The sequence below is a fragment of the Caloenas nicobarica genome, chromosome 3, assembly GCF_036013445.1.
Source record: "Caloenas nicobarica isolate bCalNic1 chromosome 3, bCalNic1.hap1, whole genome shotgun sequence".
NCBI lineage: Eukaryota > Metazoa > Chordata > Aves > Columbiformes > Columbidae > Caloenas > Caloenas nicobarica.
This window is the reverse complement of record NC_088247.1, coordinates 53,021,430-53,035,385: the sequence shown is the minus strand read 5'-3', so window position 1 is coordinate 53,035,385 and position 13,956 is coordinate 53,021,430. Positions and strand designations below refer to the sequence as shown.

Below are 13,956 nucleotides of genomic sequence, written 5' to 3'. Positions count from 1 at the left end.
GCAGAAGAGCATTATTTGGATACTTATGCTATTCCTTTTGATTCTTAAATATTCCAGTAATTGCTTGAATCCTTCTAACCAATTGTGTGTGCTATTAGGGTGGCTGAAAAAGAGTTCTTTGCTGAGATACCCACCCATATTCCCAGGAAACCTTGTCCTTAACAAATCACAGTTTGACTAAACAGGAGCAGCAGGAGATTAAAAAAAAAAAAAAAAAAAAAAGGTCCTAAAATCCAAGATAACAGATGGTAAATCTCAAATTGCATGCTTTAAGTAACAAGTATGTGCCTTGAAAGGAAAAGAAGCTCGTACCTAAAATTACACTGTGCTGCCTGCTTTCACAGCAAGAGGACATTTTTGGACTTTTTTTTTTTAATATGTACTTTTTTCTTTGCACTTCATCTAATAACAGTTTGGTTCTTAAGCTGCTGTAAAGGGCACTTCATATTTGGCAATCTGGATATCAGAGATGAGGACATGGCATTATTCCTTCATTTTGCCTGAATGTTTTAACGTTCAGTTTAATAGTGCTTACAAAGTAAAGGGGGAGGGGAGAGAATATATATACTTTAATCAGGTTTGGTCTAGATCACACAGAATAACACATTAGAGAAAAAAGGCAATTACTTAAAAATAGTTGTATTTATATTCCACAATTTGCTCAAATACTGTTTGTTGGGTTTTTTGGATTTTTTTTTTTTTTATAAACTTTCTACAGGATGTTTCAAAACAAGTTCTTCACATTGCTTGTCAACTATGTACTTACGGAATTTGAGGGAAATAGTTCTGGTTATTTTTACAGTTTAACACATGTACAGTACCAAAATGATGGTGGTTGGTCACATGCAGTCCATATGAGATTCTAACATAACATTTAATGAATTCTCTGATGTTGACCACCCCTTCGATGCTGAAGGTAACGCATCTGTAGAAAGCAGTGACTGTAGATTTGGGTTACTGCTCTCCGCATCTTCCAGTTTTTCAGTGTTGTCCTCCCAATTAATATGGAATCTTGTGACTCTGGGATTAGATGCCAAAATATTCCTTTGAAGCTGGGAGAGAAGAAAATATATGTACATGAACTCCAGTTTGAGATGTACATGTTACATAATCCATATACATTTTTTCCCTTTTATTCCCCATAGCCTTGTATGTGTAAAACAATTTTTTTTTAAAGGTAATTAATATAAATGTGTACCTATAGCTACTATTTACGGATCAGAAGCATGCTTAAAACACACCACATGTTCATTTAGTTTAACATCGTACTCAGCAAAATTAACACTTTCTTGAGAGGATATTTTAAACTGTTCCATGAGTCCAAGGCTGTATGAGAATTCTGCAAGTAAAGTGCAAGTGTTTATTATTTTACCCAGCTTTTAGTAAAGCAGATTACTACCCTAACAAAGACTTTGCAAACCACAGTACTTCATAAAAGTTTGCATCTAACTTATGGTGTTTGCAGTAGCTGTATCAATTCCATCGACTGTCTTCAGTGAAGAGTACAACCTTCCCTTAAATTAAACTACCATGCTTTAGATGGATTTTACTAACTGAATTTTAATTTGTCTACTAAAGTTTTAAAGTAAAAACATTATTTAGATTTTAAAGATATTAATATTTGTGGCAGTGCATATGCCTAGACATTAGTCATATATTTTACACTCAGGACTAGCCTTCATTTTCCTTTGAAAACATGTTGCATTTATGTATGCAGCAAAAAAGAAAATGCTCACTTTCCCTTAATCTTTCACCATTTTCAAGATAATATATAGTTAACTCTAGAGGATAGCAACTTACCGCCACTGGCCACTCATTATCAAAGTTAAGACTGATCACAGGAAAAGTTTGCTTTGGTAGTAATGCTGATTTTGTTCTCCAAGGAAGTGCACTCTAATTAAATATTTCCCAACCCCTTATGCAAACTAACAAAACCATTTATTTTTTTGAACCTAGCAGGGTCTATTACCCATCAATTACAATTAAATATGCTTAATAACCTTCTATTCTACTTGTATGTTTAAATTCTGTCCCAAAGTCACACTAAGGACTTTTTATATAAATACATGATAGCTTTTGCTGTTATTTTGTCATAGAAGCAGAGCTAGCATTTTACGTAAACAAATCAGACAATTAAGACAAGTAGTTCTAGGCATTTCTAAATTCAAGTGCTTAAAGGCAGGCAACATTCTAACATTCACACCTAAAATAAGAAATAAGTATATGATGAAAATAAAAGGAACGTGTTATCAGTTTTAGAATCCTCAAAATTAACAGCAATTTCAATTTTTGAGAACATACTGAGCAACCCTGAAAATTAAGTTAAGCGTAGAAAAATCATTAATGACTTTTAAAAAACAATTTACATACCAAATCATTTTAGTTACATTTGAAGATCAGTTTCAGGGACTATGGGGATTATCTCTTTACTAGTTATTACAGTACATGCTCTATCCCATCCATTTCTTTGTATATCTAGTCATATAAGTCATGCAAACTTGAGAAATAACGAAATTTTCACCATCACACAACCTTGGAACATAAACATGTACATCAGCTTTCATAAAAAGAAAACCCAACTCCACAAAATCTTCCATGAAAACAAGCCTGGATGCTGTGTAGAACCTTGTTGGTTTGTACACAGTCTGCCTGGGTAGAGTACTTCACAGGATTCTGACTAGTTTTTTTGATGTTTGATCCTTCTCTTCAAGGCATTAGGTTTCAAATAATTCCATCTCACATAATTTTTAATTCTAGTCCTGGTTTAATTTTTGCTATGAAGGATATACATATTTTTTAAACTTAATCTGTATATTTCATTGGTCAAGTTGTCTACTGATCAAGTAATAATCTAACCTGCTCTTACCAGGTTACCCATCTTCTTCTATTTTATATGTAACTTTTTCTTCAGTTTGTTACTATTTTGCAGAAACTGCAGCTCTAACACTAGAACAGCTGGATAACAACTGTGTTAAATTAATACTTAAAACTTAGTTCCAGGTTGACTGTCCTAGAAAAATCATTATTTTGTGTTTCTGAAGAACAGAGCCACTTTGTCAACAGTGGTGCTGGTAGAGAGAACCCAACAGTTTATTGCACACAGTCAGTGTAAAATAATGAAGTCCAGCTAAGGCTTCAAGCTGGTGGAAACTGTTGCAGGTTTCTCAATGTTCTCCAAATTTATGGTAACTACAGGGCACTTGTAGTTTGTCCCCTCAAGTCTTTTCCATTATTTGATGCCTCATTCCATGCACTTCATGAAGGGACATGGGGTTTGGTTTTGTTACTTAAAAACCTCTTTCTGTAAGCATACCTTTGATATATGACTAGAACAAAATGTGCCTTACCTTAGAAAAATCTGGCTTTACTGGTGGATTCTCCCTCAGTTCTGTTTCAGTATATTCATTGTTTACATAGTAGCCGACTCTAATAAATTCTTGACCTCGATAGGTGCATGTAATTAGCACAACTGTTACACCTACTGCATCTGCATCTGGAATAAGCCCAGGGTTAGGTGCATCAGCCTAAATGGGAAAGGGAAAGATAGATAGATTAAAATAAAATTGATACCACAGGTGAATCTTACATAGTATGTCTTAGCAGCTGAGTAGTGACTGTATTTAAAATTGTTCTTCAGGTAAACCAGAAAGAATACCTGCTTTCACAACAACATCAACCCTGAATTTAGGACACTATCCCCTAAAGACAGAATTACTTAGAATACAGTAAGACTGTCTGCTGACATTTCTCATGGGTGATTAGACAGCTTTGATCCAAATCTGCTTTTAAATATATAAACAGCAAACTGTTGTTTGAGCAAGCGTACAAGCATCCCTCCAATTCTGTAGTGCCATTGTTCTCCAGCTCATCTTGGTAATCTAGTAGGAGCAAGAGATTTTTTTTTTTTTGGTACCTCTGGGGTTGAATTGTTCTGTATGTGTCTTTTTAACAAGACTAAAACCTTAAAAATACAGACTGCAATTTATACTTCAGCAAAAGGGACATGTTACAGTGAGGTTTGAGCTGTCCCACAGATTTCTACAAAAGGAATAAACTACTCTCACCTCCTTCCACATACCTATGTTGGTTAAAACATATGCAGTTAAATGCATCATCGCTCTAAGACACCTCGCATATTTTCAGCCAGGATGCAATCCCAATTAATAGGCAACTCTCAATCTTCTTCAACCTCCGTACTTATTGTGGCTCTGCATTTATTAATAATCAATAAAATTTGTCTCTTTAAATGTCGCTTACATCAGTCCATTAAAATGCTTCCTAACTACACATTTACAGATAAAATGTGATGCCTCATTCTGCTGTAAGATTTAAAGTAACAGCAATCTAAGCATAAATGAAACAGCTTCATATTTACAATTTTACATGAAGATCTGAAGCCAACAGTGAACACCTGTGTTGTGACTACAAGTTGGTAGTATTAACAATGTATGTCAGAATGGTTCGGCTGAAATGAATCTTGCCTTACGACAGAGGATGAATGGCGTTAATTCCTACTGGCCCTCTCATCCCTACTTTTCTGTAGTATTTATATGCTGCAGCACTGTGAAATTTCAGAGCTTCATTGGCTTCTGCTCTCTGCTACTTCAATTCTAAGCCTTCAAACCAGTCTAGCTTTTTATAAGATGCTGTAGGCACTTTGCAGAAGAATTAGATGAGTCAGGCCTCTAAGGTACAAATACACCAGCAGGAGGAGAAGCAATGAGGTAATCAGGTAGAAAACAACTTCCTCCAGCCCTGAAGGGAACAGAAAATGACCAAATAGCTTTACATCTTGCATAGAGGAATGGAAAAAGATGACCAAGGCATAGGACAAGTGTAGAAGCTTGAAGAAATCACAAGAACTTTCAACACAGATGAAATCACTACTTCTATTCAGTAATCTTATTCTAACAGTGCCCAGGAGCACTTCATTACTTGAAATTCCACAGTGGGCAGTTATAAAATAATATATGGCAAAAGGACAATTCCATTTAACCACCCCATGAAACTCAACTTACACCCTAATGTGGGATTTCAGTTCTTCCAGGCTCCGTTGTCATTTTGTGGCCTGTAATATTCTACAATACAGTTGTAAACCCAAGAAAATACTCAGTTTTAATCCTGCTTAACTCTCAAGCATTGATTTGCAGACTGGAAAAAACACTGAAGACTGTTAAAAACAAAACAAACAAAACAAACCAACAACAAATACAACACCAAAACAAAAACACACAAACCAAAACTTTTCTCAAATTTTGAACTGCCTGCCTTCGATGTCAAACCTCTTAATTTCCCAGGAAACACCTAATCATACACAGGTGGGGAAAAAAAAAAAAGAGCTTGGTATGACCAAGTGATAAGTGAGCAGCTGCAAGCAGATATTTTGGTAAGCAAAATGAGGCAGTAGGATTAACTTTTGCATTTAAAAAAAAAAAATCACTATCTTAATATGCCATTTTAAAGCTAGAAATTATGTAAGAATTTCATGAAATCACTCAACATATACATTGTCTTGAATTATCTTGCTTTTTCCATATGATACACTTATTCATATAGCTATTACTGCAGAGTAGCTAAGTTAGTGTAAGGTCATATCCCCACTTAAAGACAGTAAATTATTTATGTGCTTATATTCTCAAAAATAAGTTTCTGTGAATGTATTACAAATCCCCAAGTGCACAGAGGTTTAACTACTTGTATCTTGGTATTTAGAACCAAATAGGCCAAGCTGTGGGCTTTTAATATTGAAATATTTTTAAATAGTTAGAGTTTTGTTTTGTTTGTTTTAAAAGCTGATTGTGTAAGTCTGAAAAGCACAACAGGTTTCCATCTTTCTGTATTTAAGGCTGATTTCCAAATCTGATACAGAGCTGCTTTTTGACAAAGATAGTTTTATCATCCTTGGTATTTTATCTGTGCTGTACTCCATTTTAGTTGCTGTTTCAGCCATTTCCTATTTAGAAAAATCTACAGCATATTTTTAGGTGAAAATTTTATATACCTCTGTAAAGGTCCTTTCCCTGTGCTCTGCCTAGTGAACACAGTTTGTTTTCTTCACATTATACCCCTCCTGCAGTTCTGTGCTTTGCCCCATCATGGACTTCACTTGCTTGTTCTCTCCATCTCCCGAGCTGCCTCAGTTTGGTGAATAACAGCTTCAGTCATCAGCAAAGGCTGATGTCTCCTGCGTACACATTAGCTGAGTTCTACCCTCACCTGAAATCCAGAGCTTTTGAAGTCTAATATGCTTAGACCAACAGTACTTCCATAAGAAATAAAAGGGATATTTTATTATAACACAGAAGGGTTACTTGACTCTCTTACAGGACCTATTCCAATCTAAGCAAAATATCTACTCATCTACTCCTAATTTAGCTGTAGTGTCATTTATAACTGGGATACAATGCATAAGTCCATCCCATAGATGCTGAAAGACCGGTAAATTTATTTTTCAAGGCCTTCCTAATCATACAGCCAAAACACAATTTTTTTTAGGCACCTGCCTCCTGCTCCTTCCTATCACCATCAACAATGAAATCTTCGTAACCTAATTTAGAACAGTGCATCTTTTAAATTAAAAAATGTAAACACCAGCTGATTTCTCTGGATAGAGTGCTACAAGGTAGCCCCTCTGAGGGCAACAGAGGATCACCTATTTCTGACCAATTAATGCCATAAGCTATAATAGCTTGATAACAGAAGAACAGTTAATAAATGATGCATTTGTTATGCATCGGCTTTATTTGTAGCATGGAAAAAAACAGGCCCAGCTCCAAGAGTAAACGAATATTTCAGGACTGATTTGCACATACGTGGTTGATAAACGTAACATCCAGCCTAATCCTATTTCTTTAGCCTGTCCTGTAAGAAAATAGTTTCCTGGAACTTACGGGATTAATCAAGATGCCTCACAAATGTTGATGTTATTTAAAAACAGTTACAGTAACTGTGAGAAATAAGAAGGAGTATCCATAGCACCTTTTTTTTTTTTAATGCTCATACTCCAGGATGCATTTGCCATTAAAGAGTTATGTATAGTATTTGGGAAAGTAACATGGTTCTTATACAATAAGCTGTACTGAATTTCAATCTGTTCTTTCTGCTGATAGATTTTGCTCTCAGTTTACAAGACAAATGTTAGTATTTGATTAATAGAAGAAAAAGTGAGCTAAATCATAGCTTCGATTTAAAAACCAACCAAGCAAACACACCCATTCCACAAAGACAACAAGCCAAAAGAGCTTCCATAAGAATTTAAACAAGTCTGCTTTTGGTTTTTTCCCCTCTCACCAACTTTAAATGAAACCAGAACTGGCTAGTAAGCCATCTTAGTGCTCGCTCTTTCCCTGTCTTCCTTCCCTTCATTATGCCTTCTTAGTAACTTCTGGCTTTAACAGCAGTATTTCATAGGACTGTCACATGCTGCAGAGTTTGTTGGACAGTCTTGATCTACATGTCCCAAATGCCTGCCATCTACCACTGGAATTCTGTCTTATTTTACAAATTGCTGCATTTTGTTGTGATGTCGCATACTTCCCTAAACATCATGGTTGAATATTTAGCCTGCCAAATAGAAATTAACTCTTAGTTGCTCTGGCTGAGTTTTACAATCAATTTGTTGGCCTGATCTTCTGAATATGTTGTCTACATTAACCTAGCGCTCCCCATTGTCTGAAACTGCCACCAACTGCAGTAGAGTTAAGCCTGATGGTGCTGGTGTAAACCAGGTCACTGGCACTCTTGATTACTCCATGATCTATCTCTAATTATTGATACCACAGGTGACAACATTACCATGGAAATACCACAGGCAAGAAGTATCAGTTCATGAACAGATTTAAGGGAAGGTCTATCATACCTGAAGAGCTAACTGAAGTATTTTTCTAGCTTACCATTACTTTTTCAAGTGCCTCTTAGTTCAATACAATCATCTTTAAACAAATTAACACAACACTTTTAAGAAATAGTTAAATCAGACTTACCTGAAATACAAACATGTGTCTGCCCGCAGGAACAGGTCCTACTAAAACAGAGTCTAACACCTGATCATACTCTTCACTTTCAGCTGAACCCACATAAATTATTTTCCATTCCAAATCTACAGCAAAACAAAACAAAAAATACAATTACAGTTAAGGGCCTTACACTCTTGCCTATCCAGAGTTGTGTAGCCTGAAATTTTTTATTTGGCAACAGGCCTAAAGGAATAAGGACCCATCTTCACTGGGGAAATTTATCCTCATGAACTAGACCATCCCACCATCTCTCTCTAGTCAGTACCACAGGAATCCCTGTTTTCATATCCAGATTAATTTTCAAATTTTATACAGAGGACAGGGCCCATTTACTTATTGGGGAGCTGTGTTCAGCATCTTCTGAAACTGTGCTGGAACGGCCACAGCACAGGGATGATGCCTGTAGACGCCTATAACGCACTGCATGCCTTGAATACTGACTCATGTCTAAAAAAGAAATTCCCACCTTCCACAGATACACCTCACACCTTAAATTATACAGATCATGGAAGGTAGTTAATAGAATTAGAAAACCCATTGTATAAGCACCAGGCACACTGTGTGCCCCCATTCCTTCACATGTAACTTGTGTAACCTGAGAAGTATGTAAAATTGTGATAATACGATTAGATCATAGTCTCATTGAAGATATTGGTACTTGGATTTTAACCACACCCTGAAATGGAATTACAGAAAAAAAAAAAGTAAACAAAGTAAACATAGCATTTTGCTTCTTAAAGTAGTGCACCAAAAATCAAACACTTCTTACAACTCATCTTCTTCTAATTCACTCTCTCCAGCACAGGTCTTTGAAAGTTGAAACTGCAGTTTAGCACACATTAGCTCTTCCTGGGCCAGCTTTTCATTTTCACTTTTTTGATTCAAAAAACACATGCATAGATACATATATAGAACTAATCTTAAGAGACAGATTTTTTTTTTAAATGAGAGAAAAAAAAAGATCACCATTACAGAAAACTATGACCAAGTCTTTTTTTTAAATGAAACTGTTGCTTAAAAACTGTACCTTAAAAATACATGGTATATTAAATATTTTTCTTTGAGAACAATGCCCTGATTGTCTATGCAAACGCACACACCTGTACCCTATCACATTTACTTTATTACTATGCTCTGCAAAATCTAAAGATCTGCATTATAGTTGCTGGATGCAGGAATGGAACTTAAGCATGGGAAAATTTAGCACTTAAACAGAGCTTGTCTGCTTTAGGATTGCAACTCCCCTCATTAATGAGTTCTTCTTGTTTATCACATTTAACATCAATGTCAGTTTTGAGGGCTTAAGTAACATAACAGGGCTTGGGAAGGGATTTTACTCTTCTGTGCAGTACAGCACAATTGGCCATGTACTGTACCAGAGGTTTTTATTTACTTTGTAAGCATGTAGTACTACCTATTGCTAGTACTGCAGGCTGCTCGTCCAGGACAATTAAGGACCTCTTTTGTCGGCATCTGAGTGTAAGTTATCACTTACAAGAAGTGAGAACTTTTTAAAAAACTACTTATTACATTATCATGCGCCATTATTCTAGGAGAACAGTGTAAAGTTCATTCTAAACCAGTTGTATTTACTACTGAAAAACAGACTTTCAAAAAATAGGTTTTAAATTATACATTTAATAGGTTGATCCAAATGCTGTTTAGTTATCTTGATACAGAATAAGAACTTTAAAAAAAAAATAGAAGGCTGGATTTCATGAATTTAAGATCAGTGGTAGAGAGGACTGGCTGAAAAGAAAACAGCACAGCAAACAGACATATTTGCATGTGAAAGCTAAGGCAAGGAGAGCAAATTTTTCATCAGGTATAGAAAGGCTATGTTTAATCTTATTTTTAAGTGTGAAAGATAGCAGTGCTCATCCTGAATTTATCCTGTAGTCTTAACTTGCATTTAGGTGGGGGAGGGGAACCGAGAACTTTGCATTAGACCATCTACAATTCCTCTCATCCTGACTGTCCAGGATTAACTAACGTAAATCCAGAGTGTTGAGCACGTCACGTACAGCTGTGCACAACACAAAGGAGAGGCACAACACCTTGTGCCACAGCAGTTGCCATCAAGGGCTCTGATGCTGCCTCTTAGAGGAGGCCAGACTAACTAGAGAGATCCAGTCAGCAGCCCGGAGATGGGCAGCTATGCTGGGGCAGCTCCGCCTAAGGTGTGTGTCGCTTGTAGAAGGGCAGGAGACGAGGGCGGCAACCTAGAGGAAACCCCAGGCTCAGCCCTGGCTTCCTCTGAAGTTCCCGCCAGCGCCACCGTCCCTCCCCAGGGCGGCGGAGCGGAGCGAGCCAGCCCCTCCGCGCCGGGCGCGCTGTCACCGGGCCGGCGGCACGCACAAGCGAAACTGCTCAGGAAGCAGGCGGGGAGAGCCGAGTTTAACCGCAACGACAGAGAAAGCCTGCGAGGCGCTGTCACCCGCCAACTCCCGTTTTCCTTTTGCCCGCCCTTGCCTCGGCCCTCAGGCCGCCGGGGCTCCCTGGCGAGCGGGCGGCGCGAAGACCCCGCCGGGGCCAGACAGCCCTAGCCGAGCGGCTTCCTCCTCTTCCCGGAGGCGCAGCCGCTCACTCGCCCCGCCCGCGCTGCCGGCGGCCGCTCGCCCTCCCGGGCCGCCGCCGCCTCGCTCGCCCTCAGCCGCGCCGTTCAAAACTCCCGCCCGAGGGGCGACGCGCGGCCTCTCGGGGCGACTCCCGCAGCGAGCGGCGGCACGGCCGGCCGGGGGGCGGCGCTGCGGAGCGCGGCCGAGGCGCAGGCGGTTCGCGGCCCGCCCGGCTGAGGGGAAGGCGGGAGCCCGCCGGCGGTGCGGCGCGCCCCTCGGCGTGGGGCACGGCGGGCGCCCCAAACTCAGGCTGGGGGTCCCCGCGGGGCGGCTGCAGGGCGGCGCCGCCGGGGCCGCACCCCCCCCTCTGGCGGCAGCCGGTAACTTTCGAGTGACTTCCAAAAATAGTGGCTGGCGGCCGGCCCCCTCCCCCACCGGCAGGGCTCCCGCAGCCACCGAACCGAACCGAACCGCGCCGCCGGCCCCGCGCACCCACCGCGCCGCGGCAGCCAGCTGCCGGCACCCGGGGGCGAGCCCGCCCGCCGCTGCCTCCCGCAGCGATTTAGGAAAAAAAAAAAAAAAACACATAAAAAAATCAAGTGTTAAAATGGAGCACGAGGCCAACGAAGCGCCCGCTCCGGAGCGCTTTCCGCGCTGCGAGTAACGCCCGGGCGCAGCGGCCCCTCTCCCCGCGGGGATGCGCGGCAGCCGAGCCCGGTTAACCCTCTCCCTCTCGCTCCCCCCACGCACACACAAAGCTGGCAACATGGCTACCACCACTCAAACAAGTTCCTCGCAACTTGCAGCTCGCCTCGCCGATGGCGCGGCGGGGAGAGGCAGCCCCGGCTCGGCGGCCCGGGCAGGCGACCGCCGCCAACTTTCCCCGGCGGGGCTCGGCGAGAAGCGGTTTTTCCGCCGGCGGCTCGGGCGGCTGCGAGCACATCCCCTCGGCTCGGCGCGGCGATGCGGTGAAGGAGAAACTGTTAGCTTGTAGGAGCAGGCCTGTGCAAAGTTTAAGCCTTAAAACCCCTGGAACGAAGAGCCCGGGGTTACAAAACCCGTATCGGGGAGAAACGTACTCACCTTCCGACAGGTCCTCTATGCACTCAAATGTGATTTCGAACTGGAAAGGATTGTAGAAAGGAGAAGGATTATCCAACACCACTACATTGTTCACCTGAACCTTTGCCATATTTTGAAAAAAACCCAAACAATAGGAAGAGCGTGTTCACGCCGCACAATAAAGTCCAGTGTGTTGGTTTTTTTGCAACGCACAAACCCCCGTGCCAGTGTCTGAGCGAGGCTGCAGGGCCGCGACTTGCAGAAACTTTTTTTTCCCCCCTTTTATTTACACCAGGAACACTCCACACTGTTCGCCGCTTTCCTATTTCGCTAAACTACAGCCCATTCTGCCCTGCTCGCCGCCAGCGCCCGCGCGGATTGGCCGCGCGCCGGGCTAGGGCCCGCCTCCCCGCGCGCGGCCGCCCCGCGGCACCAAGATGGGCGCCGCCGCTCTTGCTCGGCCCGCGCCGCCTGCCCACAGCGCCCCCGCCCGGCGAGCGGGGGGAAACGGGCCGCCAACCGCCGGGCCGCGCGGGGAGGGGCGGGGCCGGGGCGGGCGGGAGCTCAGCCGAGGCCCCGCCCACGCCCGTCCGAGCCCGTGGGGCTCCGCCGCGCTCCCCGCGGTCGTTTCTTTTTCGGCTATTTTAATTTTTATTTTTTTATTATTATTCCTTTTTCTGTGCCCAAAGGCGGCCGGAGCGACGCGGCGACCCGGTTTCGCTAGGGCTGGGTGCTGACGGGTCCTGGGTACCCCTGAGGCTGGGGGGCTGTTTGGGGGCGTTAGGCCGGGCAGCCCCCCAGCGGGGCCGCGCCGCCCCGGTCAGCAGCGTGGCGCTCGCCTCTTGGGCAAGGCTGGCGTGCCAGGCGGTGGTGTGACGGCACCGTGCTTGCTGGGGTGCCCCCTGGATAGAGGGGGCTTGGCTGGTGGGGTGCTCGGGGTGCGGATGGGCCGCCTGCACAGGCCAGAGTCGGCTGCGAACCCACCTCGCTGCGGCCAGAGTGGCCGTGCGGGGACCGGAGCGTGGCTTCTGCACAGCCGTGCTGTCGAGAAGCCATCCCATTGCCATATTTATAAAGAAAAGCTTAGGTAACATCATGAACTGTGAAACCGCATATCCCTGTGCAGCGAGAAGAGGAGAGAGGAGGCGGTTTGCGCGGCAGCCAGAGGCCCGTGAAGGGAGCCATGTTGTGTGGCGCGGGAGCCCGTGGAGGAGCGCATCCTCTGCTTGCCAGGCACAGGGGATGTCGCAGCCTGATACGTGCCTGATCTGTTGCTTGCCGCACTGTTGAATAGCATTCCTCACGTCTGACACAAGGCTAGAGGTTATTTTCCTTTTTTATAATTCAGCTATGTGATTCACTGCCCAAGTTGTTCAGTGCAGAGTCTGGGAATCCAAGGAAGATTGGACACAGTGGAGGAGATTCCTCACAACAAGCCGAAGTACTTGTTATATCATGAGGAAGCATGTATTTCCAATACGTTTTTGCTGGCCATTTGTGAACAAATAGCTCCTGTGGTGGGCTGCACAGCGATGAGGCCTCCACAGCCTCTGCTCCCTGAACCAAGGGAAGTTGGGGGGGAGGATTATTGGGCAGGTTTTGCCATGGCATTCCGGGAGATTTTAGGCTGGTCGCAGCTTGTCAACCACTGGGATATTTTGAGCTGAATACTGGAGTGAAAAGGAAGGGCTAAAGATAGAGAAGAAGATGGGAAATAAGGAGTAGAAGGCTTGAAAGGAGCTCCACATACTTGAGTGGCTGTTTTCACAATTGTCCAGAGTTTTCGACCTGCCGTGCTCCTGGTTTGTATCGTGTAGATTTACTGGGAACCCTTCCCCCACCTTGCCCCTCCCTGCATTGCATCCTTTGGATTTTCATTTTTGCTTATTGCTTAGAGGAACCCAAAATCTCATAAAGAAATTTAATTGCCTTAGTTTAAGGTGAGAATTTGTCCCCACTTCCTGGGGCCAGAAGTTAAAAGACACTTGAAATAATATTTTATTTCTAAGCTTTGTTTTGCAGCTGCAAAGTATTTGTCTGTTTTAGTAGCTGATGGGGAGAAGGAGCTGAATGCATCCATAATTTTGCCATCTTTGCGTTTGTCCTAATTTTCAATTTGATCTGGCAGATTTAGTCTTCTTACTCCAGTCTCTTTTGTTCGACTAACAAAGTCCTAAAACAAGTCACTGTAGAACATGGAAAGCTTAACAGCATCTGTTCTGCAGAGCCAGGCTAACCTGCCAAATGTTAGTGGGTTTTCTTACCAGTAGGTGTAAAGTGAGTTATATGGTAGAGGTATGTGGTGGATCTAACCTGCTGGT

At 42.8% G+C, this 13,956-nt stretch overlaps 2 protein-coding genes across 3 annotated transcripts in view; one reads left to right on the top strand and one right to left on the bottom strand.

Moving 5' to 3' along the window:
- Window positions 1-13,956, top strand: part of MCM9 (minichromosome maintenance 9 homologous recombination repair factor) — a 47,346-nt gene that overhangs the window by 19,460 nt on the left and 13,930 nt on the right. The gene's annotated exons all lie outside the window — the stretch shown is intronic.
- On the bottom strand, window positions 555-12,005 carry ASF1A (anti-silencing function 1A histone chaperone). Its single transcript, XM_065630759.1, has 4 exons — window positions 11,657-12,005; window positions 7,983-8,098; window positions 3,348-3,524; window positions 555-1,052 (listed from the first exon to the last, which is right to left on the bottom strand). The coding sequence occupies exons 1-4, from the start codon at window positions 11,763-11,765 to the stop codon at window positions 840-842; spliced, it is 615 nt and encodes a 204-aa protein (XP_065486831.1). The 5' UTR covers window positions 11,766-12,005; the 3' UTR covers window positions 555-839.